Consider the following 18,652-nt stretch of genomic DNA (forward strand, 5'->3'; position numbering starts at 1 on the left):
CTCATGTCATTCTTTTTCAAATCTGTCTCCCTGCTTTGCAAATCTAGAGCGTGACATTTTTATTCAGTTTTTTGCGAAACACCACATACTCTGATCGACTGCACGGACATCTATTTTAAATTTTACCTTAACCATACCTTGCATATTTATAGTTCAGACTCAAATCTTTTTAGGGACTCACAGTGTTACTTCAGGGATTGTCCTTTATTTAGTGCCGCAGATTGTCCAATTAATTCTGACCAGCCTCCTTTACCCTATGAAAACCATCCCCATAGCATGATGCTGCCTAAATCATGTTTGTTGGTTGGGAGTGGTATACTCAGAGTGATATGCAGGATTAATGTTTTGCTACACATAATCTTTACACATGGCTCTCAAATTAGGTTGAGAGCCATGTGTTTGGTAAGTTTACAGTTTGCAGTTGTACCATACTTTTTGCATTTGTGAATAATGGACTGAACTTGACACATTAAAACTTTTGAATTTTTTTCTATAACCCAACTCCACTTGACACTTTTTCACATCTTCATCCATGACCTCTCTGCTATTTTCTTTGGTCCTTATGTTTTCCTTGTTGACCAGTGTTTTCTTATAAATTTGTGGAGTCTTGACAGAACGCTTTTATTTATGCTGAATACAAAAGCAGCCAAGAATTTGCAAATTTTAATTTGGGAAAAAATGCAAAGTAAATACTGTTTCAATTTAGTATATGATTAATTAATGGCTTTAATAAAAAGCCATTATTAAAGCCATTAATAATAGCTTTAAGAACTGATGTAAAATTAAGGTTTGAATGGCATATTGCTATTAGTGTGATTCCTTGATATTTCTGTATTAAACGTTTGTAGAAACTTAGTGAAAAAAATATAAATATTTCATTTTTAATGAAGTATTATTTGTGCTGCCTTCTGGCTTATGTTCAGTTTAGCAGTCTGTCACCAACCTTGTATTTGGGAGTGTCTTATTTGCTTACTGTGTAAACAGTTAAATTCACGTAAAATACTTTGCAAGCTGGAGGTCTTCAGCATACACACTTCACAGGCAGGTCGAAACATCAGGTTCTGTTACTTCAGCTTAATTAATTAAGTACTTATCATTTATTTCTCTTTATAGGAATATAAAATTCTTGTTTGGTCAAATATATGTTTCTTAATTCCTAATTTGTCTGCTTTATCAGTAACTACAGATTAGATAAAGTGAAGTAGTCATGAATAATACAATCTAAGCTTGAAATCAATAAATATTTAGTGACGAAAAAGAGCCAGACTTCACTCTAATGAGGTTACCATTAATTTATATTCTTTTATTAATCTTGAGATAAGGTCAAATTTGTTGTAATGACACAAACAATGTTACTGTATCTATTTATTCTATTAAACATTTTATCTTCATGCCCTGGGCTTTCATGCACAGGTGAGCTCTCTGAAATAGTAAACAGAGTTCTTGTATTTTTAATGAACACATGAAAGGTTATGTAGGCATAAAGATAATGTGAAATCTTTGTCTGATGCTTTGCCATATGTCAACACAGTGAATTGTGAGGAGAAAGAGACAGGTGTCTTGCCTCAAAACGTTTTCAGCAATAATGGAATGATTCAGCCATAGAAAGAAGGAGCGCACATGCAAAAGTAAACCACGGTTAGCCACAAGTGTTTGCTGAGCTTATGTTCAGGCATAGTCAGTTAAAATATGATGTTGCATCTGCTGAGACAGATACTATGCTCAGCAAGAAAAGTCTTTCATTTGTCCTGTGGATCTACTTTCTCTGGAGTCCATTTACGTAAGCAGGATAGGTTATGCAGCGTTCTTGTTTGTTTTAGTGGATAATGCGCTTTTATCCTATTTGATGGTGTTAGATCAGTTTACCTGTACATTTCTGTCACTGTCTAAAATATCAAAGCATTTCATTATGATCATTTGATCAAACTGGAAACGGTTAATGGTATAGACACAAACTGCTAAAAGAAAGGACCATAAAATATTAGGAGAAATAAATTCTATAATTACTATTTTTGGACTTACTAAATATAAATTAAAGTACTGACCAGCACAAATTCAACATATGATCTAGTCCACCTATTAGGTTTCATTACCACCTCTGATGATAGTGGGTCCTGACAAATGAATGATTCTTGTTGACATAGCTCTTTATGAAGATTGCATGAATGTTTGGATAGCCACATTAAAGAGATAAGTGAAAAACGTCTGTCAAGGGATTATTGCCATGAAAGATTATATTGCACAGAGCTTTTTCTTTCTCTCTTCACAAACTGATAGATGGCTTTACTCAAATAAGTTATTGCTGTCAAGGCCAAAGGAAAGTACAGTCTCTGTTAGTTCCAAGGTTTTAGTGTATAAATAATCTTGCCTTTACACAGTTTTAAAATAGTCTAAATCCAACATCAAGGCTCCCAAGCAATACAGATTTAAAAATTCACAATAGGTACATAAAATCCTTAAAAGTACCATTACAATAATGAAATAAGACAAATGATCAGAAGCTTAAAGAACTACTAATGGACAAAATGTATTTTTTTATTTTTTTAGAAATTAGCATGGTAGTTTAAAATAAAGTAGTGCATAATTGTAAAACAGAAGTAAAATCATATGTGGTCTCTAAAATTACTTACAATAAAAAATTTGAAAGTCGTGGCGGGATTTTGTATTTAGACCCATATCTAACTGCATTTACAGCTGCAATTTCTCTTGTTTATGCCTCTGCATTTTCTGCATATCTAAATACATACTTTCACTTGTTTCCTTATTAAATAAGCAAAATCTCAATCACACTGAATAGACAGTCAGTGAGTAAAACATTTTAAACTGTTGCCTCAGAATCTCAGTCTGAACTTTAATTAGATCATTCCAACTCTTAAACTATTCCATCACAGCTCTGGTTGTTGGTTTGGATCCTGTCCAGCTTTATGGAGAATGTCTACAACACCCTTATGTCTTCTGCTCCATTTAACAGCTTTATTTCCAGTTACCCCGTATTGATCTCTGAGATACTCTGACAAGCTTCCCTGTCCTTGTTAAGTAAAGCGTCCTGATACTGCCATCACCATATTTTTACCACGGGGGATGTGCTTATTTTATGCGCAGAATTTTCGCAAAAAAATCTGGCTAGTTCCTGTTTTCAAACTGCACACATGTCATCTGAAGGCTTTCAACAATCCTTCTTGCCGGTCTTCCATCAAAGTTTGATTCATGGAATGCATGGCTAATAGTTCAACAGATTCTCCCACCCAAGTTGTGGATCTCTGCATGTCCTCTAGAGAGTTCATGGGCCTCTTGGTATCTCATTACTTTCCTGCAAACTTCTACACTTCTACATGCCCGTTGTGTGGTATTTGTTCACTTATGTTCCCAGACAAATGTTTGAGGCCTTCACAGAATGGCTGGATTTATGCTAGGTTAAACTGGGGTTCATTTAAAGGAATCAGAGTAAAGTGGTGAATATGAGCACATGTTGCACCTTTCAGATTTTTATGTTAGTTACAAATTTTCTTTCTAGTGTGTGTGTTTCTAATTTTGTATGTATCCATTTCCTTTGAATTCACCTTGGTTTATAGCATAAAACTACACTAAAACTCTGCATTTTGTGGTTGTAGTGTGAAAAAAATGTGAGAAAGGTTCAAGTTGTATGAATGTCTTTTGTGAGACACTGCTTTTCTTTTGCAAGATACTGTAGTTTTTTCTTTTTAAGGAAAGTCTGCGAGCCTTCCCCAAATCATTCATGCAAATTTACAAAACAGATTGTAGATAAGTGCACAGAAATCACAGGGGTATCACATATTTCTGAAAGGGCATTTTCTGTCATATCTTTGGGTGACGTTTTGGGGGATTTTGTCAAGGGGACACCAAAGATGTAAATAGAAAGTCTTGGGGTCAGAGTCAGCATGCCCATTTGCTGTTTGCCAGAGCTCCCTTAGTCCCCTGTCATCTGGCTTTTTAATGTCTAATATAGTGAAAATGTCATGAACAGTATCTCTCAAATGGCACTGCAAGAAAACTACTATTTTTATACTTTGCATCTAATATATATATATATATATATATATATATATATATATATATGGACAAAGGACAATGGGTGTCTTCTGATTTTTTTTTATTGTACAGGATGTTGACAGTATTATGTGAAATACATGACACATGGAGGTCAACATAATTACAAAGCATGGAGTTCATAACTTACTTTGACAACTTTTAAAATCCCAATGGTATTGAGTTTTTAATGTTGATATTATGAGGTAGAGAGAGACATTCTTGAAAGCTACTGAGATTTGTACCTGTACCTCAGTAATGTAAGAATGAGGTGAGAGGGATTCAATTTTTAGCTGTTCACACATAAAAAAAATAAACAACAGCAATTTGTCAGCTTGAAACAATGTGCTGATGACTCAGAATGATTTGTCCGACGACACCCTGAGTCGTTCTTTAATGGAACTGCCAAAGAAATACTTATGAGAGCTCCTGACAGCTTTTGATTATGTGAAGATTTTAAGGTTAGCTCCACCCGAACCCCTGCCATCATCATAATCTGCCTCACCCATAGCTGAGCAACACCATATTTTCTTTTGCAATCCAGCCAGTGTGGGATTAGGTCCAAATGAATGTGGTGGAAAAATAATGGCTCCCATTCCCAGAATGTTCATCATGTCTTGTGAAAACAGTAAAGAAATATAGGCAAAATTCCCAAAGCTGTGATTAAAACTACTTATAAAACTTAGAAAATGCTGTTCTCTTGAGGCTGTAGAAGCCAATCTAGGAAACCCTGCTGTTGCCATGTTTCCTTTCATCATGCATAAGGTTTGGAATTATGAACAAGATAGAGTGTATGCAGGAAAACATTATGGTTTGTGTCAAAATGAATACATCATATTCTGGATTACAACTGGACAAGGCCTAACAGCACATCACTGTGTTTGTAGACCTTTACCTGTGGTGCTTGATGCAAGAGAAATCTTTTAAAAAATGATGTTCACAAATGAAATTAATTAATTATGAAATATAGCAGAGACTGCATATCATGCCTTACAGACATTTTCTTTGCAGTTGATCTCAGGAGCAGTGAGAGACTTTATAGAAAACCATAGCTTTTTTTTTCGATGACTTAAATTTTAAGGTAAAACAAAAATAAAACCAAGCAAACTGTAAAGGCAAACCGATTCGAAATAAAAGCCAAAAGAATATGAAGAGATGTGATGTTCATTTATATTGCCAATGGCAGAAAGAACTCTCTGATGGAACTCAAGGGAGGGCTCAATATCTGTGCATTCACAGCATTTCTTGTGCTTGTAGTAACTTAAGATCCCCAAATGAATGCTGTCAAGAAAAAAAAACATTCAATTTTTCAAAATCCCTGTCTCCCCATGTATAATAAAGGCTGAAAGACTTGCGGCAACTCAAATCTTACTCAAATGTACTGTATGTATGTATGTATGTATGGATGGATGGATGGATGGATGGATGGATGGATGGAGATGTAGGGGTGTGTGTGTAGTCTCCCTAAATCAAGATTAATGATTTAGGGAAATACAGACACTCAAAAAAAAGATAAGTCATTCTTAATGCATTTGTTTCGGCACAATCCTGGAAATTGAGTGTTATTTTAAAGGTGGTGGGGGCAGGGAGGGCAAGTTAATGTCATCTGTCTAAACATTAGCATGTGTGCAGCCTGAACACCTGTTTCTGTGTGTTGGAAACTTTGATTTGCTGGAGCTCACTTTAGGAAAGCTGATGTGAAAAGTGTCTTTATTTTTTTTATTTTATTTAGTTTGGCGTATGTATTTGACATCTCAAGGAAATCCAGTTTTCACTGAATTTAATTTTGCAGAGAACGCTCACAAGACCTGTAGACATGTTGACATTCAGCTTAACAGTGAATGTTCAAGCTGTTGGCTTCCACATTTAAGTGTAGTATTGTGTGTTTTAATCTTTTTACTAAAATAGCATGCTATGAATGGCAAAAGGATGGGAGCTGACAAGATTGACACAACATACATTCAATCTATATTACTGCTTACAGCCCCACAAAAAAATTAATTCACACAGGAAGTGTTAAAAAGCAACATTCACCAACTCAACATGATGTGCATTAAAAAACACACCTGCGTTATTTCCAATTAAATATGAAGTTTCTGCTTGCTAGCTAACTCATCAAGTTAGAGCTTCCAGATGTCATTATTTACCTACTGTATTTTGTTCAGATGCATCAGTGATTCAGATAAAGCTATCCAGTTCAGAAATCTGTTTGTGCAAGAGGCATCCAGTATTTGTAAAAAGTGACATTGACATCTGTAAATTGATAAGCAACCCCTAATATCTCATTTGTAAACATTCAAGGAAAAAACGATGAAAGTTAATAGTGAAGAAATCATAATCTAAAGTTAATCTCATACTGACCTGAATTTGATCATGGGATACTAACCATAAATGCTTTAAAACAGCTATTAAATTTTATGAAAAATGTATTTCATTTGTGAAAACAGTTTTAATCTTTTTAGGCATTAGAACCATCTGAGACTGAGACAATTGTGAAAACACACTATATAGATTCATGTGAATTATTTTTTATTACATTGAAAATTATATTTCTAGAAAACAAGGTTTAAGTTTAAACAGCTTTTTTTGTGTGTGTTCTTAATGTTTGAACATTAGTACATTAGAAAAAAAGTTATTTTCTTGCTATGCTGGCTTCTTCAGGAATGTGTGTGTATCTTTCTGTGATTGTAAGTGTCGGGAAGTAGAAAGAGGGGCTTGCCCAGGGTCGCATTTATGCAAGAACCGCCGCTGCTGTCAATGGATTATGTCGGATAATCAGAGTGTATGGGGCTCATAATATGGTGTAATTGTCGTTGCTGGCAAGCTTTATCGTCTACATGCTGAAAAGGCAGGTATGACTTGGACCAAGATAAAAACTCTGGTGTGAACACCTTTGTATTGTCACATTCGCTTTTAATCTGGGGAGCACTTACTGCAAACAAGACACAAAAAGCCACATTATAGGCGAGCAAATCCATACGGTTCAGGCCTTTCTTCATTCAAATTGGAATAAATCACAATACATCAAACAGTAGTTAATTCCCGCACCTGCTCTGTTAATAAGAGAGCTTGTTTGAACTGCCTTCGGGCATTAATTTCCCCCTAATAAGAAAGCTTTCAGAGTGTTTGCAGAAGTCTCTGTCAGTGTATTTCAGTAATAATGACAGAGTGGGAGGGCCACTCAGTGCAACTAAAAAGGACGGCGATCGGAGCGGGCGATCCCACTGTGACTTTTATTTCCAAGTCCCGGAATCCGGAGCTGGACTGATCGTTATCACGCATGGATTATGGTTTTATTGCTGCTTTGATTTGTTTTTGCTTTAAAGGAAAGTGTATCAGCACCTGTAAGTAGCCCCTTACTCATTAAAATATTCCATTATAAGTTATATTGAAAAAATAAATAAATAAATATATATATGTGAATATATACATATCTTTATACTGGGAATAACATCAAAACTCGCTTTATTACGGTGTCATTCTGTTTTATCCGGTCCTATGAAATTAAAGTTATTTTTGTTTTTATTTGTCCTGAACGCTCTAACTTCAAGGCACATGTCTCATAAGCTGCTGTCTTTCTCTTTTATTAACGCTCTCTCTGCCGCGACAAGACAAACATGTAATCCGTCTCATTGCATCACTTACTCACAAAAAAGTGTAAGATTATGTGCTCAACAGAAAACAGCTCTAGATTTGGTGGTTATTAAAGAATATAAGCATGCAGCCAATCAGCGTTCGGACAGGGAAACACGCTTCTTTCCATAGCGACCGCTTAGTGTTAAACTACACTGCATTGAAGGGGAAAAAGTGTCCGAGGGGATGATGGAGAGAAAGTTAAATGCCTGAGTCTTGTCCGAGCTCCTTTCTCAAGCAGTGACACAATGACTTGGCTGCTACACTGTCGATTTAGAATTTAAATCGATGCAGGCTGACAGCAGATGTTTCATCATCTCTGCTGTCTATACCTTAAGAAAGAACCTGCAAGAAGCAAACGAAATCTTTTTGTAGAAAAAATAGTTTTATTTGAAGGGGTGGAAAAGGAGTAAATGCAGTGCAATGTTTTGCATTGCAAAACTAGGCTACACAGGAATAACATAACGCCTTCTCACAGACAGACATGTGATACCTGCGCTGGGCTGCTTGTCTACTACCCATGCATGCTTGAAGTTTTAAGTAGCAGTCGCCTCATCTCCAAATGCCATGACAGCCTTCTGCAGGCCTGCATGCAAAACTTTATGATCCAGTGGGAGATGAGCATGTGCACCCATGGAAATTAATCTCTGCAGGAATATCTATTTGGACTAGACAGTGAAGGTGTAAAAGAAAGTTAAATGAAGAATTGCTACTAGTTGCAGTGTACAAATAAAAGTTAGTTTTTGTATTTTGTTGAGTTTTGTGGCTTTTGCTCACAAACCAGATACTGAGCAACCCTAAGGAGGATCAGCCCGGGAATTTAACTGGCATTAAAAGTTAGATGGTTAAACTGTTTATTCAATCTGGTATTATAGTCCATTAACTGAGTTATAGTCCATTAACTGAGGCTCAAAAGTTACTCTTTACATTGAAAAGAAAATAATTATATACATGTTTCTTTATGATATTTTACACCATTTTCTTTCACTTGTTACCATCATGTTTATATGCACGTTTTATTCAGCTCAGAAATTACTCACATCTGATACTGCTTCAATTTAGAAACTCATCCACAGTTACTTCATTCACAGTGAAGCTTTTACTCTGGTATGCATGCTATCCTGAAGATTCGTTTGGCAGCTTAGGCAAATATCCGAACTGAAGGTTTCCAACTTTCATCCTTACAAGTCACATTCTTGATGAAGACCCCTTCAGAAATGTTCTAGATCAAAGCACTCGAGAGTGCCAAGAGACAGAGATCAAGGGTTTTGTATTATGAAAGCCACACACAGAGAGCGATGAAAACATAGTTTCAGTTTCCTGTTTAGGTGGCGTCATGACCCATCAATTTTATTTTCAGGGCAACTAATACTTAATGGAGATTTGACATTAAGAGGAAATATGTATTTTATCATAAGGTGTTATTAAAAACTCTAAGGTCCATTTTCATTCTAATTCTTTGGAGAAACAAACAGACTGGAATTTAAGCTCTGCAGACTTTTATCCATATGATGTGCAGAACCAGCTCTACACTGGTCAAGAAGTATAATAATGACCAAACTGAGTGGATGTCAACAGTTATGACAAAACTCCATAAATAATGCAATTACCTTGTAATTACTATGTCAAAAATTCTATATTGTAGAAATGGGTTGGTATGAGATTCTCAGGGCATGACAATCTGAATTCAATTTCACAATAATGTGAGAATAATGTAAATAATGTGTAAATAATGTGATTTGATTGCTACATTTTAAACAGTAAACCACCAATTATTTGTACAAGTGATAAAATAGTGTAACATTTCACAGAGATTCCAAGCCTTATTTTTTCATTTAATGAAACCATTATTTATTTTTTTATAACTATGCTTGATCGTAAAAAGTAATCCTACTTCATGTTTAGATTTTTAACACCCATTCTGAACTGGGAATTCTTAACCAAACCAAAGTTCCATCTGAAGTAAAATAACCCCAGATTATGATACTGCCAATATCTTTAACTGTAGACACGGTGTTGTTTTTAGTGATGAGCATTGTTGATTTTGTGCCAAACATACCTTTCGAAATAATAACCATGAGCTCCTGCTTGGTTTGATCAGACATCAACAGAGTTGTGACATGCAGAATGCGACCAGTACTTCTTGAATATATTTGCAACTTCGTCAGTGTTGATTTATTAGCATAACGACAATCAAATCCACCTTATAACTGCTGAATATTCTTTTTACTAATACCTTAGTACAATGAGGGTTTTTTTGATCCTTTGTAACCTTCCTGTAAGCCTTAGCTTCAGCTAAGCTCTGCATGATTAAATGCCACAAAACCCCAAGTAGGATAGCTAAAATTTATTTCAGGTTAATCAGATTCAGGTCTTTATTTAACAACACTAAATCCTCTGATTCACACCCTTAAATAGTATTTTTAGGGTGTGATTAAAACAAAAATTTATTTTAACAAAATAGTTTAAGGGTGTGTACATTTATGCAATTAGTTGTAAAAGATTGCATACTCATTTAAGAGCCATTCTAAAGTTTGAATATTTTATAAGGTCACCTTGGCTAACAAGCTACAACTCAACATTTAACACAAAAAAAGCTACGGGAGGGCGTGCCATGGTGGCTTAGCGGTTAGCGCGACCCGTATTTGGAGGCCTTGAGTCCTCGACGCAGCCGTTGCGGGTTCGACTCCCGGACGACGTTTGCCGCATGTCTTCCCTCCTCTCCTTCCCCGTTTCCTGTCAGTCTACTGTGATTTAAGGGACACTAGAGCCCACAAAAAAAGACCCCCTGGAGGGGTAAAAAATAAAAAATAAAAGCTACAGGCTAATAATCTTACTGTTGTACACTGTTGACATCTGCATTCATCACAGGGTCGTAGATGCTAATGAGATCATAGGAATGAAAAGTACAAAGGTGCAGTCTCCTTGATGACTGGCACCTTTTGAAACCTCTGATTACACATGTTAGTCAGGAGTGAATTATTTCTATTTGCTTTTAGCATAATTTACCATTAGGGTGCAACGTTTATTTCCACAGTAGTGCAACTTTCATTAAAGCTAAGAAACCCGATCAAAAGACAAAATATAACAGACAGTTTCCCTTTTTAGATGTAAGAAATGTTTAGAAGTTTCTGTCATAAACTTTCTAAGCTACAACAATGAAGTCCAGCAGTTTCTCCTGGTGAGATGAATGAAACTAATTAAAGTCGGTTACTACTGCAACCAGGATAATAGGCCTATATTAGAAGTATGTTTAGCCCATTGTTTGCCTCTCCCTGCTATTAATTAGTGTGATAGCTGAAAGCGATCACTGTTATCTTCTCTCTGTATTGTTATATTTTACCCCATCTGTGCATGGTTTGCTCTGCACACATAAAAAAAACAAAAAAAACAAAAACCACTCTTCATTCTAAAGATATTTTTACTTTTTATTATTATTATTTGAATGTTCATCTGCTGGGCCAATACAGACAAATCTATCAAACTCTAAGGAACTATTCATTCCACAATACTACTTTTCTCCATTAGTAATAATAAATTAGAAGCTTTTTTTTTTGTTGTTGCAACAAGATGTCCACTGTGTATGAATGATAACATCATCCTATACCTTAACACCTGTAGTTTTGAATCCTTTGCCATTAGGTCATTTTGGGACAGTAGTAGCCATGTTTGGACAAGATACTGGAGAGCAATCCTTCGAAGCTGATATCACACATGCGTGTTTCTTTTAGGAATTCTAGGAATTGTGTAAAATTCAATTTATTTATCCAGTTCAGTTTATTTATACAGTGCGAGTTCACTACAAGTTTGATCACATAGCACTTTATAAGATAAACAGGTCTGAATTCATATCTAAATATATACCAATACTGAGGTCAGTTCAGTCATCTCAACAGATCTGAATTAAATCCTGGTTTTGATACAATGTAGCATTTATGTATCTATTTTCAGCAGTAATTTCTTTCATGAATTTTTCCAAGGAAGGAGACATAATCAAACACTGAATGAGAGGATGCCATCAGCAGACAGAGAAAACAAAGTTACTGGTATAAATGTTTTGCTGATTACCATTTACAGGAAACAGACAAATAAAACAGTACATATAAAACACCAGACCATGTGTAACTTCTGTGAAGAAAAACAAAAAACAAAACAAGCAATAACTGCTGACAAAACACAGTAGGAAAGAAGAAGGATAAATATTTGATTGAGAAAAATACTGAATACTAAATTATATCTATATGCTACAGATTTTGCTTGCCTTAAGATAACAAAAAACATTGTTTTTACTCAATAGGTCTTGAAAAAGTAAAAGCACTACACAATTTTCTGAATTAAGAAATGCCTGTCTTTGCTTAATAGTGTTTGCCTCATTTGACAAAAAAAGGTGGGCTTTGTGGAATGTCTGGATTATGTTGTAGAAGTAGGACTGACTATTAAAAGGATGACTGTAACTGGTTTGTTGTTGTCATTAGCTTCTAATTGGTTTACTTGATTACAACCAAATGCATTTCACCTATGCAAGATAGGATCCTTATTACGCCCAACGCTTTGTTCTATTCGCCTTGGAAATTGGAACTCGTAACTGGAGACGGCATTACATCCGAGATGGGAGCACTCTAAATTTAATTGCAGATCAAAAAACATTTGGCATTTGCAAATTATTTTAGTGCTAACAACTGATAGCAATACAAGAAAGTAACAATGTATATCTCTGTATTTTATTGGTTCAAATATTAAACATATCCTTGCTCATTTAGATGTTGTACAGTGCTGTGTGTGTCACTGGTTTAATGGAATTCAACCCCCCTAATCAACTAATGAATAGTTTCCACCAGCAACTTTCACTGCATTGTATGTTTGCAGGAGTATTATTGGCTAATTAACTAATAGCAGCTCAGGGTTAAGCTTTGTTCACACTGCATGGGTTTTGGGGAAGTGTTAGTGATCAGTCGGCATGGTGAGTTGGCACAAAAATCTTTGTTAGATGGGGTAAACTCTGGAGGAGTGTGTAATTGTGTGAAGGGAGCCAACCCAACTCCACCTCAGTCAGGGTCAAATAAACAGGTCTCAGTTTTTTGCGCTCAATCTGGCTGCAATTGGTACGTGTGAACTTATCAATGGTTAATCTACAAATAACAAAATTCAAACACCTCATTGATTACAATCATATAGTCATATATAACCGCCAAAACAACAGAGAAACTTGGATGTTTAAGACAAAAAGCAGTAAAAAAGAGTTTAAGAAGCATATCTTGTGAGAACTTATTGATGTAAAACTAATAGTTTACATAATGTACATGAAGGCAATTAACAAACTGACATTTCTGGAAAAACTGAATGAAATATTGACTGTAGTATGACATACAAGAAACCTATTTATCAGAAACGCTAAGCAATCCACAGATGGATAACGATAGCATATAAAGATGATACTGTTATGGATTGCTAAAATTGTTCCAAAATCCTCAAATGACCTCAAATAAATGTTATAAATTCTCAACATTAGTGTAGCAAAAAACTTATGCGGAATATGTACTTTCTGAAAATAAGCATCTTAAACTCTTCAGATATCAAAGATTTAAGCCGTTTTGTTTGAGCACATTGAAGTCAGTTTGAAATATTTCTTTACGGTTTTGGTCCTTGCTTTTCTTGGTTTAAAAGCAAGTCTGCTTATTTTTTTCTGCTTTTTGGAAATTATGAGTTTGGACAAGGTTGAATAGCGCCTACACGGTTCTGTGAATATCATGAAAGTTCAAGGTGTAAAAGTCTTTTAGCAGCTTCCTGAAGCTTTTGCAAACTTCCTCACCCTGGAAAACCTTACTCCAATAGTACACTGTCTTGATCCTTGGGTTGTACATTTGTTGACATCAATGACAGTAATTATGTTTTTCAAAATAAGCTATATACTTGAATTATGTCAATATTTCTAAAATGAATTTTAAAGCAATGTTGTTATACTGTTTTGCAGCTTTGCAGGTGGGCGGTGTTTCGGCATCAGAGCCATGAATTGCTACTTGATAAGAGGGGTTGCTTTCGTCTGGATTGTGAACTTTGTTCCCTGTGCTTTTGGAATGGTTGTGAGCGAACAAACAGGTATGTTAGTTTGTTGGTAATTCTTTTTCATCCCAACTTCTGAAAAGCTTTAAAAAGATGATACCATTTAAGGATAAATGTAATGCATGAAAGATTTAGCAATGAAGTGTGAAACCTTTAAAAAAGTATTAATCCTTATGAGTATTATTTAAAATCTAAAGGAATAATCAAGGAGATTAAGGGAGAATGTCTGACAATAATTCATTGGAGTTTTGCATTCAGAAAAACAATTTAAATGCACAATTTAAACCATAGCCTCAAAACATTTTACTTGGCTGCTTTTCTATAGGTGGTGTATGTCCCTCTTTGAGTGTTGAGGATTACAGATTTTCTGATGTTTTGGACCGTCCTTTACAGATTACAGGTAAATGCTGGTATAAAATGTTTTATTCATTGAGAAATCTACTATAAGTTTATATTATGACACATTATGGCTTTGTTCACAGGATTTGATCTCACAGAAAAATTTCTTCTCCGAAAGGGAACAGTTACAGAAGACCTGCCATCATTTCGACTGGGAAGCAGCCCTCTTATAAAACCAACGAAGTAAGTTGGTTTTAAAAAAATTGGATGTCCTATTGCAGATTATTGTTTTTCTTCCTGTAATATTGATTTAAAAAGAGGACAGGGGAGAATGTTCCAGTTATTGAGGAATAATATTTTGGGGCCTTTCTTTGAAAGCATACTTCAGCGAGTTGGAAAAGAAATGCTTTGACATGGGATTCACTATGTTGTTATTTTCCATGACCATGGTATAGTGAGCCAAACCTTTACTAAGCATAATTACTGAGACGGTCATGGGAGTGTGGCTGTTCAGTTGACATGGGTTTTATGGCTCAGGAGTTCTAACAATTATTCTAAAATGTACATTGTTTGGGTAGCTGCGGGAGTGTGTGGTGCTTGGCTAGCGCTTTGTCGGACCACAGCAAGAGTTGTGTCCGCACAAAGTCTGGCTTGTTACCAGTGTAAAGTGAACTGTACCAGTGCTGATGCTTGTCACCAATCCTGTTTGTGATGTTCATGAACAACAGCTAAAAGTGTACTCATATAGAAGAGAGTATCTGGTTTGGGAACCTCAGAGTCTCATCTTTGCTTTTTGGAGATAACGTGGTTATTTTGCTATCCTCAAGCCATGACCTTTTGAATGCACTGGTAATTAAAAGCAGAGCTGATTTTCTCCTGTATCAAAAGTAACTAGTTAAAGTGGTTCAGATATCTAATCTAGATCTGTTGTGGGTGCATTCCTTTGAAGGTCTTCTGGGCATTTTATTCTGGTTGGTGACACCAAGGAAATATTAGAATTTGCAGGAGGATCTACGTACATCTCCCTTCTGGCCTGGAAATGCTTCAGGTTCCCCAAACACAAATGTTCTGGAGATTGTCTCTGGTAAGAAGGATGTCTGGTTATGTTTGCTACCTGATCTTGGATGGACAATGGATGGTTTTCTTGTATTCAGATCTGGTGATTTTATCGAAGAAATTGTATCGTTACAAAATTTATGAAAGAGTTGAACTGAGGCAACCCACATATATCATGTTCAGAGCAAAAGTCCCATTTACCTCATTTAGTAAGGGCAAGCAGTGAGGTGAACTTGCTGACAGAGAATAATTTGAATTAATATATATTGCATTTATTCAAGAAATCTCCTTGAGGCTGAATGTGGGACGTAAAGGGACATAAAATCCAGATTATGTATAATAAGGTAGGAATATTAAAATAACTCTGTAAATGACACACTTAGGTGTCGTTTTTTTTTTTGGGAGATCATTATTCTCCAGCTAACTGGGTGGATGGTAAGATTTTTCTATGCTAATGAGAATTTGTTTAAGTGGCCATCTTATTTAATATATTATGAAGGCCTACGTCATTTATGACTTGGCTTACTCTGATGTTCTGGAAGTTCTTAAGACAATCATTCTTTCCTGGCCTTTCATTATAACACTCAAAGTGAATACTGTCATTCTTCAAGGAGGGCTGGGTATTTTTAGTATTTTTACATTCACTTGTAAACATTTACTGCCACCCTCCTGCTTGCTGGTTTAATGTATCTTTGAGCCAGATGATTTGCAGTCTGCTTTTCCCTTCTGTCAGCCAACTGAAAATATATTTATGTTTAAGTCCTCTCGCTCAGTCTGGACCCCTAACGCAAGTAGATGTTGGTTTTGCAGGGACTCTGCTGGCCGTGTTGTTGGTTATAGTGGCAAGGCTGTGATCCCGCTCATATCCAATTATCTAAGTACTTTGACAGGTGACAGAGCATATCAGCTCAGGAGGGAAGGTGAGGGCAGTTGCACGTATAGAACAAAGCCCCCTCAGCTGCTGCCCCTGCCGCAAAAAGCATTGCTCACCGTGCTCGGGGTGGGGGGATATGCAGCCCCATGCTTTATTCTCCAGATCCAGCTGACGATCAGCCAGCTCCTCGACACAGTGCACATTATGGGACATAGATCACGGCTGACACACTCTTCAAGCAGTTATGTAAAGTGACAAATTGCCTGCCATAATGCACTGTGCACTCATCCATACAGCGGTAAAGTTTAGTAACAGTTGCTTACTCTCTTTAGAAACATCTGTGTTTCGTCTGCGTCTGTTTACATCTTAATCCGTGTTTATAATCATATATGATTCATTTATTAAAATGCAGTTGAATATGTCACTGCTATCTACACTGCAGATTTTCTTGTGCAGTAAGGATAATGAGCGTTTATAAGAGCGTGGTTTGCTTTGCTTAAAGATTTTGCAAATGAGTTTCCTTTTTTGCTGCGTGTTAGATAGCAGGCAGCCACACTTGAGTGGAGCTTTTTGCTTGTTTCTTTGTGCAGCATAATGAGTTGTAAAGCCAGAATGCAGGCTCATTATTGTATGTTTATTCAAATTTAGGCTTTCGTATGCTTTGCAGGTGGGCTTTCAAAATTGCCATTGATGTTTACGCATTGGTGAGACAATCAGAACCATTAAGTGAAAGTGGCAGCATTTTCTCTCTGACAGAGAGTCATTTTTCATCTTGAAATAGGAAATGAGCTATCATTTCTTTTGCAAGCAGCCACATATTTTCATAATTTGATACATGACCCACTGAGACAGAAAAACATGATAAGGAATCAGGGTGTTCTGTGATTGGTTTCAGTTTGTGGTTTTCAGTAATTAGTGGCTGTTTTTTCACTTCTCTATCTGCCCGGCAAAACCTAATTGACCGATTTTCCAGAAACCGTGGTAATCCTGGAGATCCTTTTAATTCATCATGACGCATTTAGCATTTTCAGGAGAGAGAGGAATGTGAGCCAACTAAGTTAGTATTTGATGTTTGTTTGAACTGCAGCAATTTGACTCTGACTCATTTAAAAGAATCCACCAGGATTGAATTTCTTTTAAGCTGGTCACTTCGGTGAAACTGGTAGCATTCCTCTGACAAACGTTCAAATCTTTGTTTCTGAATACACTATGGACCACGTCACCTAGGCAAGATGTATTAACAAGAGTGATGACAGCCACCACCATCACAAAGAAACTTTAATACTTTATTTAAATTATGGTTTTCTGTTGCATAAGCTGTCAGTTGATTTTTTAAAGTTTCTTGTGAAAATATCCATGGTTCTTGAACCTTTTTACATATTGCCATGTTAGAACCTTACTGTTCTGTATTCTTTATTATCTTTTATTGCTATTTCAGTTGCTACACCTAAGCAAAATCAAGTGTAAGAAAAGACACACATGCTATGTTTCACCGTGGGTAAGATTTGGTCAGCTTGGTGTGCTGTAGTCTATCAAATAAAATAAAAAATGTGAAAATGTTTACACCCCATAAATTACTATATACAGGATATTGATACTTTTACAAGTTACGCACACTTTCGAGAGTTGTGGTAGTGATTGGAGGATTTTTCTCCATACTGGGGTGTATTTGTTTTCATCAAACTGTACTGTCGACTTATATAGCATTCAACCATCCCATGGCTTGAGAGAAAATAAAGGTTCATTGCTGTATGTAATCCAAAAGTCAATCAAATTGATTCCACATCATATTAACCACTGCAAATTAGTCATATTTAAATGAGACTTGTAAGAGACGGAGTTGGCAGAATCACACAGTGTAAAAGCGCTTTTGGCAATATAACACGGTGGTGAGGAGAATGAATGAACATCCCTCTTATTCACTCATTAACATCTATTTAAGCATGCAGAGTGGCATTTCAGCAAAGAATCAAACACAGCATTCAAACTTTAAGGTTTGGAGTTTTTGTCACTTCAGCCACTGAGAGCACTCAGCACTAGGTCAAGAAGTTTAACCTTTTGAATCCCTCAGAAATAAAATGTATCCACAACATAGAAGCACCAAGCTTTGAAATAATAGTAAATAGGAGTGTTAACTCTATTGGCCTTAAATAAAACAGTATTCAGTCTGCTGAGTGTTCATTTACCATGTCTCAGTAGCTATGTGTAATAAATATGCTCTCTTGAGTTCAGTGTCTTTTTTTATGTGAATTCTTTATCCTTATAATGTAATTCTTCATGGTAAATTTAACAACAGGTGCCGTAGCCTTTTGTTTCTCTCTGAAATTTTGAATTGAATGTTATATTTAAATTAAATGTAACATCTGTGGGAACTGTGATGCCACTTTTAATATTCATCTGTAGTTGAAATAGTCTCATGGACAAGACCAGAAATTACCTCCACAGTCCTCAGGCTGCCACAGAAGAATTTGGTTCTTTTAGGTGCTCTAACTCAGAGCATTTCTTATTTTAGTCATGTACAGTTTACAATAAAATCTCTGCAAATACAACAGTAGCAGGTATGAGGCTGTGAGGGAATAGGAGATGATATATAGAAGTGAAAACTAATTTCCAACCTGTCTGAGAAAGGTGTATCACTCTTCC

The 18,652-nt window shown here is 36.0% G+C and overlaps 1 protein-coding gene across 4 annotated transcripts in view; it reads left to right on the plus strand.

The window, feature by feature from the left end:
• The first annotated feature begins 7,273 nt into the window (after positions 1–7,273).
• The window catches only part of LOC114138417 (collagen alpha-1(XIX) chain), a 129,813-nt gene continuing 118,434 nt past the window's right edge, over positions 7,274–18,652 (plus strand). For all 4 annotated transcript variants that reach the window (XM_028007646.1, XM_028007647.1, XM_028007649.1 and 1 more), the window contains exons 1-4: positions 7,274–7,391; positions 13,652–13,776; positions 14,066–14,140; positions 14,223–14,322. In XM_028007646.1, the coding sequence (XP_027863447.1) occupies positions 13,686–13,776; positions 14,066–14,140; positions 14,223–14,322 (266 nt within the window). In that variant the 5' untranslated portion in view covers positions 7,274–7,391; positions 13,652–13,685. The remainder of the gene's footprint in view (positions 7,392–13,651; positions 13,777–14,065; positions 14,141–14,222; positions 14,323–18,652) is intronic.

The sequence above is a fragment of the Xiphophorus couchianus genome, chromosome 22, assembly GCF_001444195.1.
Source record: "Xiphophorus couchianus chromosome 22, X_couchianus-1.0, whole genome shotgun sequence".
NCBI lineage: Eukaryota > Metazoa > Chordata > Actinopteri > Cyprinodontiformes > Poeciliidae > Xiphophorus > Xiphophorus couchianus.